Source organism: Octodon degus, unplaced genomic scaffold, assembly GCF_000260255.1.
Source record: "Octodon degus isolate 3935 unplaced genomic scaffold, OctDeg1.0 scaffold00054, whole genome shotgun sequence".
NCBI classification, from domain to species: domain Eukaryota; kingdom Metazoa; phylum Chordata; class Mammalia; order Rodentia; family Octodontidae; genus Octodon; species Octodon degus.
In genome coordinates, this window is record NW_004524630.1 from 5,454,255 (window position 1) to 5,474,389 (window position 20,135).

The 20,135-nt window shown below is 43.2% G+C and overlaps 1 protein-coding gene across 2 annotated transcripts in view; it reads left to right on the plus strand.

Moving 5' to 3' along the window:
* The first annotated feature begins 6 nt into the window (after nucleotides 1-6).
* The window catches only part of Oprk1 (opioid receptor kappa 1), a 29,637-nt gene continuing 9,508 nt past the window's right edge, over nucleotides 7-20,135 (plus strand). The window contains exon 1 of one of the 2 annotated variants that reach the window (XM_004633376.3): nucleotides 7-182. In XM_004633376.3, coding sequence (XP_004633433.1) covers nucleotides 166-182 — 17 coding nt within the window. In that variant the 5' untranslated portion in view covers nucleotides 7-165. Of the gene's footprint in view, nucleotides 183-19,680; nucleotides 19,713-20,135 lie in introns of those variants that run through there. The other variant, XM_023717732.1, reaches the window with a different exon arrangement.

Consider the following 20,135-nt stretch of genomic DNA (forward strand, 5'->3'; position numbering starts at 1 on the left):
CCGCTCCCCGGCGGCAACGGCAGCGCCGGCCTCCCCGGCAACGGCAGCGCGGGCCCCGGGGACGAGCGCCCCGAGCCCGCGCCCCTGTCCCCGGCCATCCCGGTGATCATCACGGCCGTCTACTCCGCTGTGTTCGTCGTGGGCCTGGTGGGCAACGCGCTGGTCATGTTCGTGATCGTCAGGTGAGCGGGAGACGCGGACGCTGGGACCCAGGGCTTCCCGGGGGTCCGCTTGGGGAGCTGGCGGGCTTCCCCGGAGAGTTTCTATAGGTGCGGGGTTCGCACGGGGTGAACCTGGGCGACCGCAGCGCTTCATTGCCACCGACCCCAAGACCCTGCAGAAAGTCAGCATGGGGAGGTAGCGGGTCAGCGTCCTCTGGTGAAGAAGCGAGTCCATTTGGTGCCCCCTCTTTGTGCTTCACTTTGAAGCCCGTTGATTTTCCTTTTGTAGACATTTCCTAAGATAACGCCCGCTGAAGGTAATTCGAATGGCCCTGGGACTTACCAGACTAACGTTAGGCTTATGAAACAAAAGCCATATGCTATTTAAGGCCGCTCATATCCAAATAGGAGGCTTTTCTGTATAGACCTGCTGCCTGATTTCTTTAGAGTATCTTAGAGTACCGAAGACTTTTGTAAATGAAACCTCCAGTTACCCTCTAAATTGTGGACTGTAGAGATTTTCAAAAATTATGTTGTTACTTTCACCTATCGTGAGAAATTGAAGTGTTTACTGTTCTTTTGTGAAATTTTCTTGAAGTTGATTTCCAATAATAAATAAAGTTCCAAGTATCGCCATGTACGCTAACCTTCTGGTAAAGGATACGATTCTTAATTTTAAAATAGAGCAAAAAGAAACCAAACTCCTACTTTGCATGCCCTTGGAAATATGTTTCATTTTCTGTGAGACTTACTGCTTGGGAAATACACTTTTGAGAGTGACCATGAAGTTTACATTCTTTGCAGAAATCCCGAAAGTCAAGAGAAGGCTTTAATGTCTAATTACAGACAGTAAAAGGATGAAGAATGGATTTCTTCTTTTTTATCTTGATTTTTGTTTTGAAAAAAGTGTTTTATTATTATGAACTTTAAAGCCAATGCCTATGATAGCACGAGTCTTTCCCTTGGAGGATCACCACCAGAAAATGCCAAAACACTTTTCTTTGTGGCATTGGAATATCAGGGATTTTATTCTCAAAATTGAAAACTATCCTCTTTTAAGCTTTCAAATGCAGATTATAAATCTCATTTACCGAGAATTGGTATAGGACCTCAGTAGCCTTGGTTTCCATAAACCAGTGCTTATTACACATTATAGGAATTCTATTAAAAGTATAGAAGGAATAACGTGTAAAAAGAAAATTTGTACAAGTTATTAGTAATGGCAAGGTTGGCCTCCCTTGGAGAGAATATTAGACAAAAAAAGACAAATATTATTTAAATTTTGAAGAGGTTTTGATCTAGAGACCGTTTTGTAATAAAATATTGTTATATAAAAAAGAACACTCAAAAAATTGGCTGTGCTTCTACTTGTGTTTCGTGATGTGTCCAAGTGAAACAGACACACCTTAGTGCCACTCCAGCGGGCACACGTGGTTTTGAGTGTGAAAAGAGCTTCCAAGTGGCTCTACAACTTGTTCAGTGAACTGCAGACTGGGCTTTTTAAAAACATGAAGAATTCTAGGCTCACATGCATGTTAGAGTGGGAAAAGAATTCTTGTAGATTAGCAAGGACTTCTCATGGACACATTCCACGAAGATATCCTGCACTGCAATTTGTTAGAGGGGGACAACCCCCAAGTAAAAGTATCTCACAAGTCAGATAGTTCATAAAACAACACGGTCGATCCTTCCACCCTCTTCTCCACTACTTTGAAGTTAAGCTTGATAAGTTTAAAATGAAGAGTTATCCTGCCATCCTGGAAGAATGGAAGAACCTACCACATTGGTAGTTCTCTTATATCTGCAGCTAAGAGAAGAGAGGAGTCTTTAAAATTTGCTCAATCAGCTGATAGTTAAAGAACTGAAAAATAAAACTTTTGAAGAAAAATTGATGGGCTTGGATTTGGTTCAGAAGAGGAACAGACTGAAGAGTCAAGAGAGAGTGACAAGGCGAGGGTTACGGGGTGCTCGTCGGGACACAGTGGAGGCAGGTGTAGACTGTCAGAAGTTGAGGGCCAGGCAGCTTTGCTGGAAAAGACAGGAGATCACTTTTGAGAACGGCAGTGTTTTAAAATATTGTACATGGAAAACGATCCTGATGTAGTTCAATCTTATGGAATATTATTCTATAGATGGAAATTCAGTGCTCAGTGGTAGGCAGCAAAGGTCTAGGCTGACCAGTTTCTTTCTGGGAAGATACTTAGAGCTGTGGAAAAAGTGCTGACTACTTTAAGCATGTCTTACAAATAGTTGTCCCCACCTTGGGCATCTGGAGTACTGCCCAGTATCTCCTCAAAATACCTGAGGTTTCAAGTGTTCCTACTGTTTAATGTACTAACTGTCATAATGCTCTATTGGGGCACTTTACCTGTTCACTGTGAAGACCTTAAAATTTATGTGTTCCGTGCTTCCCTGTTGTTAGTCTCTGGGGTTTGTAGTCCTTGGGAATGCCCACAGATGTGATGCTTAGTATCCTAATCACAAGCTCTTTTGGCTTTCTTCTTTTCAGGTCACCTGCATTGAGCCCTGATACCCACCATACCTGTGTCCTTGACCTCTAACGTAGCGAATATGCATTTTTCTACTCTTTCCATGGCCTTCCCCACCTACAGCTATCTCTTTCATAAACAAAGATGATCAAAATTTAATGAGTCCTTAATATGTGCCAGGCAGGAACAGCTACCTACTTCATGTAAATTCTTTTATTTAGTATTAGCATACATGGGTGTATTGCCACTGTTTAGCAGATGGGGAAACTAAGGCAGAGAAAGATTAAGCAAAGGCCAAATTCTCTCGTTGCTGACTGGAGACCTCAATGAGCTCAACAGCCTGACAGAGAGCCTGAGCTTTTGTTCAGCCCGATACTCACTTCCCACTGGACTGCTGCTGCCAACGTGTAGGTTCTTTCTTCCCTGGGTAGGTCCTCATTTCCCCAGAGTGTTTCTTTTTCTCTGACCCTGCCTAGATTCCTTGTTGTCATTCCAGCCTCCATCTTGAAAATACACCTGACAGTCCATCTTGTCCCTCTGCCACTGCCTTCCATCAAGGCTGTAATCAGCGTCAGGGCAGCAATCGACATTCCACGTTCTTGCACCCTACGAACCAAGTGCTGCTGGCTGAATTCATTTTTGTCAAGGCAAAGCCACTACCTTTACATCTATCTGACCTTAATTCTGCCCAGAAGTTTTTTATATTTCCTCTCTTATTTTCTAGCAGGAGCCCATTCCTTCTCCCATTTCTCATAAAAACTGAGTTCAAATCTGTACTGGTTCCCAAGCCTTCCACCTGGCCATATTCCCCTGCCAGTGGCTAGGTAATTTTGCACAGTGTAAACTGAGATTTGGATTCCATCTCCTTAGAATGTCCCCTTGCCTATGAATCCTGGCAGTGCCCTCCTCCCAGTCCTCTCTATATTTGGGGAAGAGTCTCCTGTGTCCCTGTTCCTGTGTCTTGACACTCATCATTTCCTGGGGCTTTGCAACAGTGCATATCCCCTTTCTACTCCCTCTGCAGTCTGTCTTGCTTTGCTATGGCTTCTTGTGCCTTTCTCACAACATCTTGCTCGTGTGTGCCATTTTAACCCATGATCCAATATCATAGAATTTCATTTGTCTTAGTTCCCTTAGGTTGCGTCCTGTCATCTCAGGTAGATCAGCTCCTTGCAGGACAATCCCTCCCCGTCATTCCCCCATCGATCCCATTTCTCTGCCCCCAGGCTTGGGCACTGTCTTCCAAGTTCCTTGATCAAAGCCATGGTGCTCATGTTTGAGAGGCTCATTTGAAGCTGGCTGTCACCTGAGTCTTATAGAATTTGCTGTACTTTGATTGTGTCCCTCACTTTGTCTGATACACTTTCTCCTGAGCTTCCCCTTCCATTCTCTGGACCTTTTCTGTGGTCTGCTTCATGGATTGGGCTTCCTCAGATGTCTCTAGATGGTTACCTCCTCCAGGGTCTTCTCAGCTCGCTTCTGTTTTCACTTGGCAAAATTGCTGTGTTAATCAAGGTTCCACCAGAGAAGCAGAACCAGTGCTGGGAGAGCACACGAAGGGATTTCTGGCAGGAAATTGGCTTACATGGCTTAAGGGTTGATTGAATAAGTCTAATATCTATAGATCAGCAAGCCAAGAAGGGCAGGCTGCCCTTCCCAGGTACAATTTGTTCTTCCTCTGTGAACCTCAACTCAGGTCTTAAAGCGACTCCCCTGATGCAACCAGCTCACCTGGAGGAGGTAGAATGCTCTCGCTTGGCTAAGATCAGCTGCTGATGACCATTCATCACATCTGCAGAACACGCTCATGGCAGCTCCTGCGTGTGCGAAGACCTGGGCACTGTAGTCCGGCCGAGCTAACACATCCAAGTGACAGCCACACTCCCTTTCGATGGCTTCACTCCTTCTTGAGGTCATAATTGTCAAGAACAGTCTGACAAATATCTGTCATGAACTAGATCTGAAATGTATCCTGGGCTCATACGTGGAACTTGTACAAAGCAGTCAGATTATGGGGCACTCTGCTCATCAGAGGACCAACTCCTGAGGCCAGAGCTGACTGTACTTGTTGGCAGGTCAGGTCTAGCTGGGGAGGTGAGTTACTGAGGAGTGCCCAGAAAGGCAAGCCCTTGTGCCCAGTTCTTTGCTTCCTTCTGCGCTTCCTTGTGGCTGCTGGTCTGTCCCTCTGCAATCTGTCTTCCTTTACTATTGGCTTCTTGTGCCTTTCTCACAACATCTAGTAGCTGCTTTCTACTGCCAGCCCCTTCCATATGCTATTTCTGCTTTTGTCATGGAATAAAGCTTCTAAAACCATGAGTCAAAAATAAAGTTCTCCTCCTGTGAACTTCAAACCCCTCCCTCTTGTTTTGGCGTTCAGGTTGTCCCTGAGCTCACTGTGTCGTCTGGGCTGGCCTCATACTGCAGGAGGCGCTCCTGCCTCAGCCTCCCAAGTGCTGGGATCATAGGCATGTACCAGCATACCCAGCCAACCCTCTCCTGCTTTAATATGTTCACATAGCTGGCATTTTATCTTAGTGATGGGAAAGTGACTAATGTGTGCACTCTCTCCCAGTTCTCTCTCTGTCCCTCTGTCTTTCTCTCTTGTCTCTCTCTGCATCTATCTCTCTCTGTCTCTGTCTCTCTGTCTGTCTCTCTGTCTGTCTCTGTCTCCCAACCCCCCGCTTCAGTCCCCCTCTCCCCCTCATTCCAAACTCAGCTGGCTTCCTTCCTTTTGGGTCCCTTCATGTGACCGCCCCCCACAGGCCGCTCAGGTCTCAGGAGTGTCTGCTTGCACCGTCTGCTAGGGTCGCCATAGCAAATGCCACAGACAGAAGTGGAGGGAGCTTACACAGCAGGCATTTATTGCCCCACCATGAAGACTTTGGATGCCAGAATCTAAGCGCCAGGTTTCAGCAGGGCTCCCTGAGGACACTTCTGGGCCTCCTTTGGCTTGGGGATGGCATCTGAACCCTGTGTCCTCACAGCACTTTCCTTCAGTGTGTACCTGCGTCCTACTCACCTTCTGATGTAGCAGCATTGATCCCAGGAGATTAGGGCCTACTTGTGCTACCTCTTATTCACCTCTTTTCCAAGAAGGCCCCACATCCAAGTAGGGTCATATTGTGAGTTACTGGGGGTAAGGACTATGGTGAAGCATTTGGGGGGACACAGCTCAGCCATACTACTACCCATCCCTCCTTGTTATGGTTTGTGCTTAGGTCACCCCCAAAGCCTCATGCAGTCATGGCCTGGGCTTCTCGATTTTGTGATTAGTTCATGATCCAATGCTGGGATTATGGATGTGAGTGCTACTGGGATTATGGGTATAAGGGTTGCTGGGATTATGAATGTGAGCGCTACGCCCACCTTGGGGCAGACAGCCTGCAATAGAAGGGAGGGAGACAAGCTGCTGCTGCTGCTGCTGCTGCCACCCCCGTCGCTACTCCTTCCTTCTGCTCTTGTTATGTTTGCTGTTTTCTGCCACCATGAACGGCTGCCCTCTACCATGTGCCGCTGTGCCTTGGAGCCAGCTGAGTATGGACTGAAACCTCCACAAACTGTGAACTAAATAAACCCTTCTTTCCTTAATTTGGGGTGTCGGATATTTTGTCCCTGCAATGAGAGAGAAGTAACTGAAACACCCCTCTTGCCAATAAGAGGACACTGTTCACAAACTTCATAGTTCGCCATAGTTATATTTGTGTCCTCCTTTGTTTAGCTTAGAAAAAAGTTATATTGCCTTATAACTTATTTGTAAGGAAAGTTTAATTGAGAAAAAATAACAGGAATCAGAATTCTTTTATTCTTGGCTTTAGGCTACGTTTCCTTTCCTCGTTTTTGCAGCCACATTGCTGACACTCAGTGCTGTCCCAGCAGAATAGAGGATCTCTGCTTCCCTGTAGTTTAGCCCCAGGACTGAAGTTGCCACACAAAGGTATTTTTATAAGGATCTTAGAAGAAATATAAACCATACATTTCATAGTGTCTATGCAAATTGTTACATTTTCTACACTCAAGTTTCTTCTCCAAATGAATCTAACCTATCAAAGTTTGCTAGCTTGGAGCTCCGTTCTGCATGAGCCTGTTGTATTGCCCATAGGAGGAAAGAATTGTTTTCTTCATATAAGCCATTAAGCAGAAGCTCCGGGCTTTATTCTGCCTCCCTCATCTAAGGTTCTGGGACTTGGACTCATGGATTCAGATCACCTCTCTGCCAACCTGGCCCCCTGGTAGAGCTCTGGCAGGACTGAGTAGCTGTCCTGAGGTGGAAGGACTGTGGGCAACAGCGGTGACTCAGCCTGAGTGTGTGCCACAGAGCCACCTCTCTCCTACCCCTTGTCCCTCCTCATCCTGGTGCCCACTGTGACCACTGCGGCAATGTGGACCCCTTCTTCCCTCACTCAGTCTCCACTGGGCCTGCCTGGGCTCATGCCACTCAACCACACATGGAGAGTAATGGCTGGGGTGCACTCCTTCCTGTACCTGAATGGCCCACCGTGCATTGTTCCCTATTTAATGTCAGCCTTTTCTTGGGCTTTGATTAAAATAACACTTTTCAAATTTTCCTGGATTTTGTCTTAAACGCAACATAGTATTTCCTTTAAAGCATATTTCCTTTAATGCAAACATAGCAAAACTCAGTTTAAACTTAAGAGCCCACTCTTCATTTTTCAAAATAATTTGTTCATGTTTGACCACCTCTTAAGAGAATCAATTTTGTTGCAACTGATTAAATGATTAGCTCAAATTCTTCTTAGTGAGGTATGTTATCACAGAAAAGGTTGAAACCATTTCAAGAGTCAGAGACTCAACATCTAGAGGAAGAAGAAAACAGAATAAAATAGAGAAAAGAAAGTGGAGGAGGGAGCAAAGGGTACAGAAGAAGGGGGAGAAGGGAGGAAGGGAGGAAGTCATTTGCATTAGGTGATTCAGTACAAAGCTCTTAAACTTTAATGTACTATAGAGAAAAATGTAGTTTTTCAAAATACAGACTATTTTTTGAAGATACAATACAGAATCAAAACTATTTCTTGATTCCAGTGACTGCAGTCTTGCCTGGAGCCTGTGTCAGTGTTCCTTTCATGGGGACTTACTTCTCACTGGGAGAGAGGAGTCCTTATCTATTTCTACTGTATCTCTTGAACAGCAATATCTTTGTGTGAACTACATACTTGGCACCTTCTTTGTTTGAGATTAATTTCTGGATGTACTCAGTCACTGTTGCCCAGAAAGGCTCTGTGCTTGGCTAAGAAGGTACAATTCTGTGGCTACATGACAGCTGCCTTTAAACGCTGGGCTCATACAGTTTCAGTGGTACAAGTAATATAGGCCTAGAACTGTCTTAAGAAGAGAGTTTCAGAACAACACTATTCAACTTAAAAGTGAGTCCGTAATCCCTTGCTCCATATTTAAGAGGAGATGATGGTTTATGTTTTAGGTAAGAAGGATTTACAAAAGAAAGATTTTAGAAATGAGGATAGTATTGTGAAAGGTTTTTGTTGTAGAGTTCATTTATATGTTTACAGCTACTCTCTGAGCTAGTCAAAGACATGGGAACATAGAGGAAAGATAAGGAAATATGTAAGAGGTTAAGAAAGGACCTGATCAGGAGCTGGACGCAGAAGCCTTGGGATTAGGAGCGGCTGCAGTGGGGAGCATGCGGAGGTCAGCTGCCGCAGTGGGCATGGTTCTCCAAGTGCCTGTGGAGTATCAGCACATTAAAATTGACAGCAAGACTATGAGTGGGGATTGTCAGAGCTCATTTTCAGATGAGGAAATAAAACTGCAGGGGTTCAAGTATCTTTCCAAGGACCCACAGCTGCTAAATAACTAATGTAGCGTGTCGAATGTGAAAGCCCTCATCGCTCTCTGCCTTAATGCACTCCTTCCACCCAGGGAAGGGGTGGGTGGTGTCTTACTTACTTTTCTTGTTGCTGAGACAAAATGCTCAACACCTACAGGTTCATGGAGGAAAGGTTTAGTTGGCACACAGTGTGTGGAGGCCAGTGGCCTGGCAGTGGGGCGCCATCAAGGATAAACAGTGCACGGCAGAGCAGAAGGTGGCAAGCAGTGGGCAGGCGAAGAGCAGCAAGCACACAAGCCCGCTTTCTGTGCTTTCTATTTTATGCACCCAGCGTGGGGTGCTCTTAATCTGACCCGCAACTTTCCAGAGCCAGCTGGTTGGTCACTTGGCAGTCATACAGCCTGCTTGCAGCACCACACTCTGGACTTAGCCGCTTCTGTACAAGCCCTACCTAGGATGGCACAGGCTTGGGGGGCAGACCTAGACATGAACCCCAACTGGTAGCCTCGTCTGACGGAGAAAAGAACACAGCGGGTAATCACGAGACTTCTCTGCTTGTCCTGCATGTGGCTTGCTCAGAGGGAGGTCAGGTATCTACATAAAAGCAGGAAAATTAAGTTAGATATTTATGTACTACTCGGCATCGGTGCTTGTGTAGGAGGAACCGCTGTGGCAGCTGTCGGTGATTTGTCGTCTTCCTTTAGGGGCTGGTGGACTGCGTAAGCTCGCACTCCGTGTGCGTGGTTGGGTGTATTAGAGCATCCAGCCCGGGATTGGGAGTGGGCATCCCCACCTGCCCTTGATTACTCCCAGAGTGCTTCTGGTGCAGGGAAGCCACGGCCCTTCTTTTGTGGCCACCCTGGGAGGACAGCCTGCCTGGGGTGATGCAGCTGACTGCAGGGTGCTGGCTGCACGCGCCGCTGCACGGTGCCTGCGCTGAAGTGCAGGGAGCTTGCTCCAGCTGGATCCCAGAGCTTCTGCTCCATGTGGGAGAGCAGTGCCGGGCGACTGGAGGTCCCGGCTGCACATAAAGAAAACTCCTGGGCTGCTCTGCCGACCGAGGGCTTTCAAAGCCAGGTCATTGGAGAAACCGTGGATGAATTATTTTTTGCAAAAAACAGGAACGTACTACTATCCTTTAGTAAAGAATCCTAATTGTAACAAGCAAGTAATCCTGAAGATGCTTAGCAAACTAATTTCACTGAGACAAAGTGCAGCTATCTGAACAATTCAGTGAAGAAAACTTATGTTTTCAAATAATTCTGTAAGCAGTCACATCAGGACATTACTTTTACTTTTATTTCTTTTTTTCTCATTTTAAAAATTTATTTTAGGACTGATGAGATAGCTCAGCAGTTTAAGCATCTGCTTAGGCAAGCTCAGGTCAGCGCAAGGGGCCTCGGTTTGATCCCTGGCACCACCACACCAGGCCCACCCTCAGGGGGCTGAGCTGGCAAAAAATACTATTCTAAAGAGAATAAAGTGATAGATAAAACATTAGAGTTGATACAGAATTTCAAAACTCAAACTGATAGGAATTCACAATTGCTATTATAGTACACATTGTAATCCTCAAAGTAGTTGCTCAGATTACCAGATAGAAGCATGCAAAATTAGTCAAGATAAACATTTTAAGAGTTAGCTGCTCTTTTTGATAAAGAAATAGAAATTAGCAGTACAGTCACCCTAGCTATCTTGTGTATAGACACAAACATGTTTTTCTTCTTAAAGAGATTTCTCTCTACAAGGACAATTTTGGGTCACGGAACAATTGAGTGTAGTGTGTGGATCTCCCACCTCTCCTTTTCCTTTGCACGCAGACCCCACCCCACCATCCCCACCCGAGGGACCTTTGTTACAGCTGATGAAGCTCATGGACATGGCAGAATCATGTACAATCTGAAGTTTTCTTCAGGATTACCCCTCCCATCACCACCCTGAGCTCTGCCGAGGTCTAATGGACAAATCCAGCTGACACAGTCAAAGTGCACGATGTGAGGACTTGTGCAGTAGTTTAGATCTGGGGATCTCCCAAAGGCCCACCTGGCAGACACTTCATCCTCAGCTTTATGCTATTTGGAAACAATGGAACCGTTTGCAGGTGGGGCTTGGGACAAGGAAATTGCATCCTCACTGCCCTTGCAGTGCGTGTTGGGACCCAACTCTTACCCATCTGTCCCTTCTTGATGAACAGGCCTCCTCCGCCATGTGCTCCTCCTACCTTTATCTACTTCATGGCCACAGGTGACCTCAGTCCTCAAATGAGCCAACCAGTCATGGAGTGAAAGCCTTCCAAATTATAAGCCAGTGTCTTTACTCCTTCTAAGTTTATTATGTCAGGTATTTTGTTATATACAGAAAGGTGATTTAGCCAGTTTCAGATACATATCAACTGTGAAATATTTATCACAAATTAGTTAACACATCCATCACTGCATGTAGTTAGTGTATGTGTGTGTGTGTGTGTGTGTGTGTGTGTATGTGTGTGTTTGCATATGTGGTGAGGAAATTCTCTTAGCAATTACAGGTATGTAATGCTGTATTGTTAATTCTGGCCATCGTGCTGCACCAGATCCCTAGACATCTCCTAACTGAAGATTTGTAGCCTTTGACCAGCCTCTCCCCCTTCCTTGCCTTTTCTGATAGTTTCAAACATAAAACCTAGAATCTGGAAAACATGTCTAGAAAAATGAGTAAATCCTGCTGGCTGATAATACATGGAAAACAATTCCTAGTGCCCGTCCCACGCCACGCTGGTCCTGCACTGTCTGCTAAGAGACTGCATTTCCTCCGTGCTGCAGAATGACTTTTCCATGAAATTTGGTGTTCGGATGGGGCGGCACTGTGAGGCAGCTGTGGGGAGCGGCTGGGCAGCAGCACTGAAGTGCTTTCTTTTCCTCATTGAGCATTTGTTGAAATACATTCCAGGGCCTTTGATATTGCCTAGATCAGAATCTACTCTGAAAACATGGCCATTGAGCTTTATACAAGTTCTGTTTCATTACATTGGTGCTGAAGTTTGACTTCTTACTATAGTACTAGTTGTGGTTTCAGGCAAGTTACCTTCTTCCTCTGAACTGTTTCTTCCTCAGAGAACAGGTCCAGCTGGCCCTTTGTGTCTTCGGCTTTCCATCTATAGATTCAGTGTGAAGTTAGTTCTATCATGGTTGTCTGCATACTGACTGACAAGATTATAAAAGTCAATCATCCCCTACACAATATAGTAAACTATTTGTGTAACACTCACATCACATTAAGTGTTATCATTAGAGATGATTTAGAGTATATAGAAATAAATCAGACCAGCATGTGCTAACATTGCATTGCCTCCGGTAAGGCAATATGTAAAAAACTGAAGATGTAAATTAAATCTGAAAAATACAATAGATATTGTGGAAGGGAAAGAAACTGCTCAAAAGGAAAGAACAACTGGGACAAGGGGAAGGAAAAAAGAAAGAAGGAAGGGAAGAATATATAGATAAGATAATTGTACTACTAATTTCTGTTGGTTTATTGATGGCTGGTCAAAGAGTTCAGTGGATTAAAACACCTGTTTAGGCAGACGCAGGGGCCAGGAGCTCGATCCCTGGGCCTGCCGTGCTGGCCCCACCCCTGGGGCACTCTGAGATGGCAATTGCGACTGAGTGTGGTGGCACGTGCCTGCAATCCCAGCGCTTGGGAGGCTGTAAACAGGAGAATCACTACAAGTCCAACCTACATAGTGAGACCCTGCAGACCTTGTACACCCTGTATTAAATACAAAAAGAAAAAAAGGAACAGTTAATTCTTATATTTTTAAAATCAATTTTGCATGCCTGTATCTGGTAATCTGAACAAGTACTTTGAAAATGGCAGTATGCATTGTAACAACCATTTCTAATTTCTTCAGGTATTTATTTTTAAAGAGAATAATAGTAAATTTCTTATGTTGTTTTGAAGTTCTGTATTATTTTTAATGTTTATTTAAAATTTTTATTCTCTTTAAAATAAAGAATGAAGTATATAGAAAGTGCTTAAGTTATATGCAAATGCCATTTTTATATAAGGGATTTGAGCATTCGCGGACTTAGATGTTTGTGGGGGACGGAGAACGCTCCGCAGATCCTAAAGCACAACTGTCCCCCTGAGGAGAAGTGGCACGTGCAGCAGCCATGCTACCATGATAGCACTTCGGTCCTCAAGAGACAGTGCATTCACGTTTCAAAACAGCATTCGCCTTTGGACGTGAGCTGTTTCCTATTATTAAATGTTTTCCCACAATGCAGAGTTGGCTGGAACACTGGAATGCTTTTCAATCTTGGTAAAATACCTAACATTTTATTAATCTTTCCAGCAAGGGGGCGCCGAATTCTTTTACTTACTACATATGGACTCTGAGGAGCAGTGGTATCCCGCGGGATCATACTGTGGCTTGAGAGGGCTTGACGGATAATTAATAAAGACAGAAAAAACAGCGGCAGCACTCGTGATGATGAGGATGTGGAGGCTGGCAGCTACTGAGCACCAGGCCCTGAGCTAATCCGCTTTATATGCCTATCATTTAATCATGGCAACAAGTAGGTCAGACAATGGGAAGCTCCTGTGAAGCCTGCGTGTCATAAGCCGGGAGCACGTGATGAAGTGATTTTTTCTTCCTGGAGTTCACGGTCCTTGGTGGCCAAACACCGCACATCTAGTCCGCTTCCCATTGCGTCTCAGCAGGGCCCCTGGCCCAGGTGCCCACTACCTGGGGACCCTGCATGTGACATTAGCTACCAAGTTCTTTATCTGTCCAAGTCAATGTCCTACCAAGTTCTGTCCCATTCAAATTATGTCTTGTCTTCTTCTACTCTGAAGCTTTCCTTCTGCGTGTGCCTTTGGTTTGCTTACAATTGTAACTCACTACTGCCGTGGGTCTGCATGTTGAATTTACTTTTCAGTCTCTTCCACATCAAATAAATGCTCTCTGCAGGGCAGGTGACTCAAACATGTTGAAAAATGGATGGATGAGGAAAAGGGAGGGAGCGTGGATGCTCCTGGAGACAGGGGAGGGGCTGTGCAAGGACCACGGCGGCGCGCACCTGGAGGTGCGAGCTAAAAGGAAAAAGCATCCGTAAAACAAAAAGACTGTTGGTGACCGGCTGCCGTGTGCTGTTGCCACGGAGGCGAAAAGGGGCTTCTGCCTAAAGGACCATCCCTGCAGCACCAAACACTCAAACTTGGGCAGAGGACGACAACGTCCTGTGATGGCCTCTGCACCTGAGTGTCTGCTGAGTGCGGCAGGCAGCTGAGAAGCACAAGAAGCCTCGAGCCTGCAGGCGCCTCCGCGGTGCCTCATTTCCAGGAGACAAGTTCTCCTAGAAATCCTGTCCGTTGACACTTGTTTCTTATATCTCAGCAACTGACTGTTGTCTCCCTCACCACTGCACAAGCCCCAGGGTAGGAGTTTAGGAGCCACCCTTCCGTACTCAAGGACACACACTAGGATGGCCTTGAGTTAAGTTGTCTCAGGGCAGAATTTCTGAATCTGAAACACTGTCCTCCTGGGGCTCATGTCCAGAGCTCCCTCACGGCCCCCTGCCTGTCCCACCGTTCACATCTCACCCGGCGCTCGGCTGGGCCAATGCCAGCTCTGTCACACTGTTGAGTTAGCAAGGACAGCCCCCGGCTTTGCTCTTTTCGTGCCATATGCTCCTGCGATGAATGTGCTGTAAAATGCAGCCCTTGCTGCCAGCCCACCTCCAGCCCTGCCGCATGAGCCAAAGCTTCCTCCACAGACGGTGCAGTTGTACTTGGAATGCTTATGAGTTTTCGTAAAGCAGTGTGGATAGAATAGAAATTAATGCTATCTCTTACCATAGGAAGAAAACTTACTTGCTTGTTTTTTACCAATGAACATAAAATGAATGAAAGCATCGCATGACATTTTACTGGGGCTAAATACAGAGCAGAGCATCTGTGGGGGTAGGAGTCCGTCCTGCTTTAGGGTTACACTGTCGTGGGGTCTAGTCCAGTGCTGTACATACGAGACCATGGAAACAGTATTCAGTGAACCCGTAGTCTAGTTCTTACTTGTAATTATACTGTTGAGTTTTCCTCCTCCAGGGTTGCAGGTTTATATGCACGTGTTTTCAGAATCCTGAAAGTGAGCCCTAACCGCACATCTCTTTTAGACCCCCCAACCCCACTGAGGTTCTCCTTTGCTGATGCAACACAAATCACTTAATTTGTCTGGAATTGCTTTCTTTAGCTATTTGAAGGGACAGATATAAATTTCAAGAGTCAAGTAGCAGGACAGTTGTCATGAGAATCAAATATGCTGTATGGAGGTAAAAAACGGGGCCTGGTAAGTTGTAAAGTGCTAGAGGGATAAATGTTAGGATGTAGGAACTGGGATCAAGCTCCCAGGCTATGCTCTTTATACCACTTTGAAAATCTTTAAGAAAAGCCTGTGATTCTTAATCATTTCAGTTGTAAAGTAAGGTACTGACTTTGCCATGTGGAGTTGCTGTTGGGACCAAAGGGGATAAAGTCGATGGGATGCGTGCGGACGGCCTGACACAGTGTTGTTGTTTTTTTTATGTGTAATTAGGTTTTTTAATGAATCTTATTGAGAAAGAAATAGCAATGAGATAGTTTCAAAACAGGTTAGTAGGACAGTTACAATAATTAATACATTGCATATTGTTGTCTTCTTAGTGGTTATTCATAGTACAAGATGCAGACATGATATCTTGTCTAAACACTATTAGTTCAAAACTTCTCACTGAACTAAGAGAAAGTAGCTGTATATCTATGCTATTTTGTATATACAGATATATATATATTTTTTTTTCACTACAAAATGGTCCTTCATTTGCATCCCCTTTTTTGTTTACTTTTGTCAGAGATGGGTATTCCATTGCCATTCAAATATTGTAGGTGCATAAATTCAGCAAAATAATCCAATATAGTCCAGTAGTCCATAATAGTAGTGGGCTATCCGCAGGACTGTGACACAGTGTTTTTGAAATAAGTGGTTGTTATAATTACCGTCCATGCTCAAGGCTCAAGTTCTGAGATCTGATGACAAGATCTGAAGCTTCTGCAAGTGCAAGTCTTGTGCAGTTTTATACATCGATTGTTGGTAAATATTTTGAAAAATTCACATATGCTATCATTTAACATTTCATGATTACATAAAGGTATTTTATGGTAATTTCTGTGCCGTCCCATTCATGTTCCTCTAAAGTCAGGTTCCGGGCTACATTTTCTACTCTGACATTTTATACTCATGATGAATTAGGTAAATATGATCTTAGGCATAGTCTAGAGACTGCATCATCCATGGTGTGTGTGTGTGTGTGTGTGTGTGTGTGTGTGTGTGCACGCGCACACACGCATGCTAACTGGTGGTTTCTATCTGTGTAAAAGAAGAGAGCAGAGAACATGAAGAAAATTAGAAATGAATTAGATATGTTCTCTAGATAAGATGCGTTTGACTTGTTATCTTGGGAATTTTTTTTTATTAATCTTATTGAGAAATAGCAATGAGACAGTTTCAAAACCTATTAGTAGGACAGTTTCAATAATTAACACACTGCATATTGTTGTCTTCGTAGTGGTTATTCATAGTACAAGATGCAGACATGATATCCTGTCCAAACACTATTAGTACAAATATGTCCAAACACTATTAGTACAAATCTTTCTTCTCATTGAATTAAGAGCAAGTACCTATATATCTATCCTAATTACTTTGTATATACAGTTACAAAATGGTCCTTCTTTTCTATCCCCTTTTTTGTTTAGTTTTGTCAGAGATGGGTATTCCATTGCCATTTAAATATTGTAAGTGCATGAATTCAGCAAAATAATCCAATATAGTCCAGTAGTCTCTCGGGATCTTTATGAGACAAACAGTCTATTATTCATTTTATGGTTGGGGAAGCTGGGGCTCATAGTAGAGATCCCTCTAACATCTGTTTTTTTTGAGAAAAAAAAAAAACGTTAGCCACTCTGACTTCATAAAGAAACAGGATATCAGAGTCCCAGTATTGAAGAGGAGGCGTCAGACATGCTGCCTGCTGAAGTCTTTGCCAGTATTGGGGATTCTGCGTATTGAGTTGACAGTATCTCAACAGATCACCTGACTTTTTCTTAGTAGCTGTGTTTTCTTAGTTATCTATGCTTTTAGAAAGTCTTTGCTATAAATCCTTGGCAATATGTGTTTCATCACTTGTGGGCCACTTAACAGCACTTGAATAAAAAAGTAAAGCAAAAGCATCTTTTTAAATACATTTCTCACTATCCAGACTAAAGAACTACCACCATTGTGGAGTCTTAAAATGAACACCAAGAAGTTGGCTCTAGTACTTGCCTTTACAGTGCTTTTCCTCCAGCTGTGAGTGCTGCTCTAACTAGAAGAGAGGAAGCAGGGAGGGGAGGTTCACAGGGAAGAAGGTGGTGAACGCTGAGGTGCAGCGTGGCCTTGCGTCAGATGGGCCGAGTCGGGCATCACTTGCTTCTGTCTCCTGGACGGCCAGTGAGGTTCTGCGCCCTCATCTAGCAGGAGCTAGAGCTCTGAGGTTCACACGCAGGGCGGGCTGACTTCACCTCACACCATAGCGACTACAGGGCATCCAGGGCTATTCTGTCGCTGAATGCTAAGAGGTGCTTCTCATGTGCTGATGTATATAGTAGATGGGACATGAATGAATTCAGAGAGATAAGGTGCTCAGACCTGAGGTGTGTGGGTGGGAATCGACAAGGATTTTTCCTTTTGGTCTCTGAAAACATGATGGATTTGTTCTGTTCTGCTCTGTGGCATTTGGAGGAAGATTCTGTAAATCAAACAACCCTTTATTCAGTTTTGGGTGAAAATGGAGTTGCTCTAAACCTCATATTATAATATAAAAAATAATTTGGACCCCAAAACAATTTTTTTGCATATTATGAAAATTACTGTTCCCTCTATTGAAAGGTGAGATAAATTATGCATTTTAAAGTTCTGCCAAGATGGCTCAAGAATAAGAGAATTATTTTGCATCTAATATTGTACTGAGATTACCTGTATAAATGAAGAACTCAGCCTGTTTTATTCATATAATGCAATTGAAATAACAAATTAGTGGCATGCTGGCAAACACAACTCAACAAACCTATTGTGTCTTAGCCTTTTCATATTTAAAAAGTGAAAATATTTTATAATTTCAAAAGACAGCATAGCATGAGATGCAGCCCATATTCAGAAGACCAGAATGACAGGCATTGCGAGCATGAACCTACTATTACAGATTACCATCCTCAGTTCAGTTGCTTAGCTCACAGGAGTTAATTAAGACTCAGGACATATGACAACATGTACTGTAACATCATATAATTTGGTAGTGTCCCAAATTTTCTGATCAAGGAGATTATGGGGCCAAAGAGGAAAGTGATCAGTGATGTAGAGTGTGCCTAAGGAGAGTCACATGGAGAGAAAACATTCTCTCAGGCTTTCACAGAGAGCACATTGGCCAAGCAATGGCCATGACTCATCCACATGGCTGACACTGACAAAGGTTCTACAATCTGCTGTACATATTTCAGAGTAAATCCTGAGGGGATTTCACTGACCTTATCAGACCCAAAAGCTACAACTCTTGTTGCATGGGTCTTGCTTCATCTTGGTCTTAACCATCCAGCAGAAAAGTATAAAAATGAAGTATAAGAAGTAAAGCCATGGTGTTCTGTTGAGCTGTAGGGGACTCAGGTCAACAATTTCTGACAATGCCAGTGAAGCAGAAGACCCAATACTATTATGGACTACTGAACTCTTTTAGAATATTTCACTGAGTTTACACACCTATAATATTCAAATAACATGGGGCCGGGGAGATGGCTCAGTAGGATAAGCTCTTGACTGGCAAACACAAGGATCTGAGTTCAATCTCCGGTTCTGCAAAAAAAAAAAAAAAAAATTCAAATAACAGAACTAAACAAAAAAAGGGGACACAGATGAATGTCCATTTTTTATCTGTGTATTCACAATGGTTAGGATAGATATATAGTTACATTCTCTTAAGGAATAGAGGGATTTGTTCTAATAGTGTTTGTAAATAGGATATAATGTCTGCATCTTGTACAGCAATTAACCACTAGGAAGAATGTATGCAATGTGTTAATTATTGAAACTATCCTACCAATTTGGTTTGAAACTGTCTCATTGCTATTTGTTTTCCAATAAAATTATGGAAAAAAAGACAGCATAATTATAAAGATTAGTATAATTACAAGAATTTTTCAAAATAACCCCTAGGAATCAAACCATATACAACATTGTAGCAATACAATCCTATGACATTTTGTTTTTCTTGTCTCTTATTTATTTTTATTACCTTTTTAAAAAAAATGCTTTAAAGAGAGTATAGCAATAATTGATATGACATTAGAGGCAGTATGCATTTAAGCATGGTTTTAGTATCACACATTGCTGTCTGCAATGTAGTTGCTTAATTCATAGATATCAGCATACAGACTTAGACAAGGTCAGAATTCTACCCATTAACTGCTATTTTCAAAAACCTGGTGGAAATTCTTAGGACCATTGCCTTAATCATCTTGTTTATATAAATGTATGTTTTTGCCCATACCATGTTTCCTGACTTTTCTCTTTTCTTTCTCTTCATTGTTTAATCCTTAAGTTATCTCTTTTCATTTAACTATGTTATGCCTTTCAATTTTTATTTCTTCTTTTGAGTTCTTACACTAGGGAGACAATACAATATTTACATATGCATGTCTGGTTTATTTCACTTATAAGTATATCTTCAAGATTACTACAAGATTTGAGTTTATTTTTCTTTCTTTTTTTTTTTTTTTAGGAACTGGGGATTGAACTGAGGCCCTTGCTCTACAAGATTTTGAGTTTACAAGATTTTGAGTTTATTTTTCTTTTCTTTTCTTTTCTTTTCTTTTTTTTTTTTTTTTAGGAACTGGGGATTGAACTGAGGCCCTTGCGCTTGCCAGGGAAGCGCTTATTCTACTGCGCCATCTCCCTGACTCGAGTTTATTTTTCTTTATAGCTGAGTAATATTCCATTGTTTAAAAGGATCACATCTTTTTCATCCACTCTTTAAGTGATGGGCATTTTGATTGTTTCCAAGATTTGGCTATGACGTTTTCAGTTCTGTTGGGAAAATTTCCAGAAGGGGGATCTGTGTAAAAAAAGGGGAAATGGTTTTTTTAACATTCTATAGGGATTTAAAGTTTAGAATATCCATAGTTAATGGAAAACAGCAGTTCTATTTTATTTCTAAGGTATGTGATAGTTAGACAGATAATGATTTTAAGCTTAACTGTCTCTGTTACAGGACAATAGTATCATTAAGTTTTCTTCTGGACAACTAAAGTTTGCAGACCAAAAATTAAAGAGATAGTTGGTTTTAAAAGATACCCAACAATTTGGCCCTAGCCCTTCAAAGTCAGTGAGGACTCGGGACATAACAGAACTTCTGCTGTGACATCCTATACTAAATGGTGTCCCAAATTATCTGATCAAGGAGATTATGGGGCCACAGAGGAAAGTGATCGATGATGTAGAGTGTGCTTAAGGACAGTCATCTAGAGAGATAACATTATCTCAGGCTTTCACAGAGAGCAAATTGGTCAAGTAAAGGCTGTGAGTCATCCACATGGCTGACACTGACAAAAGATCTACGAACTGCTGTACATATTTCAGAG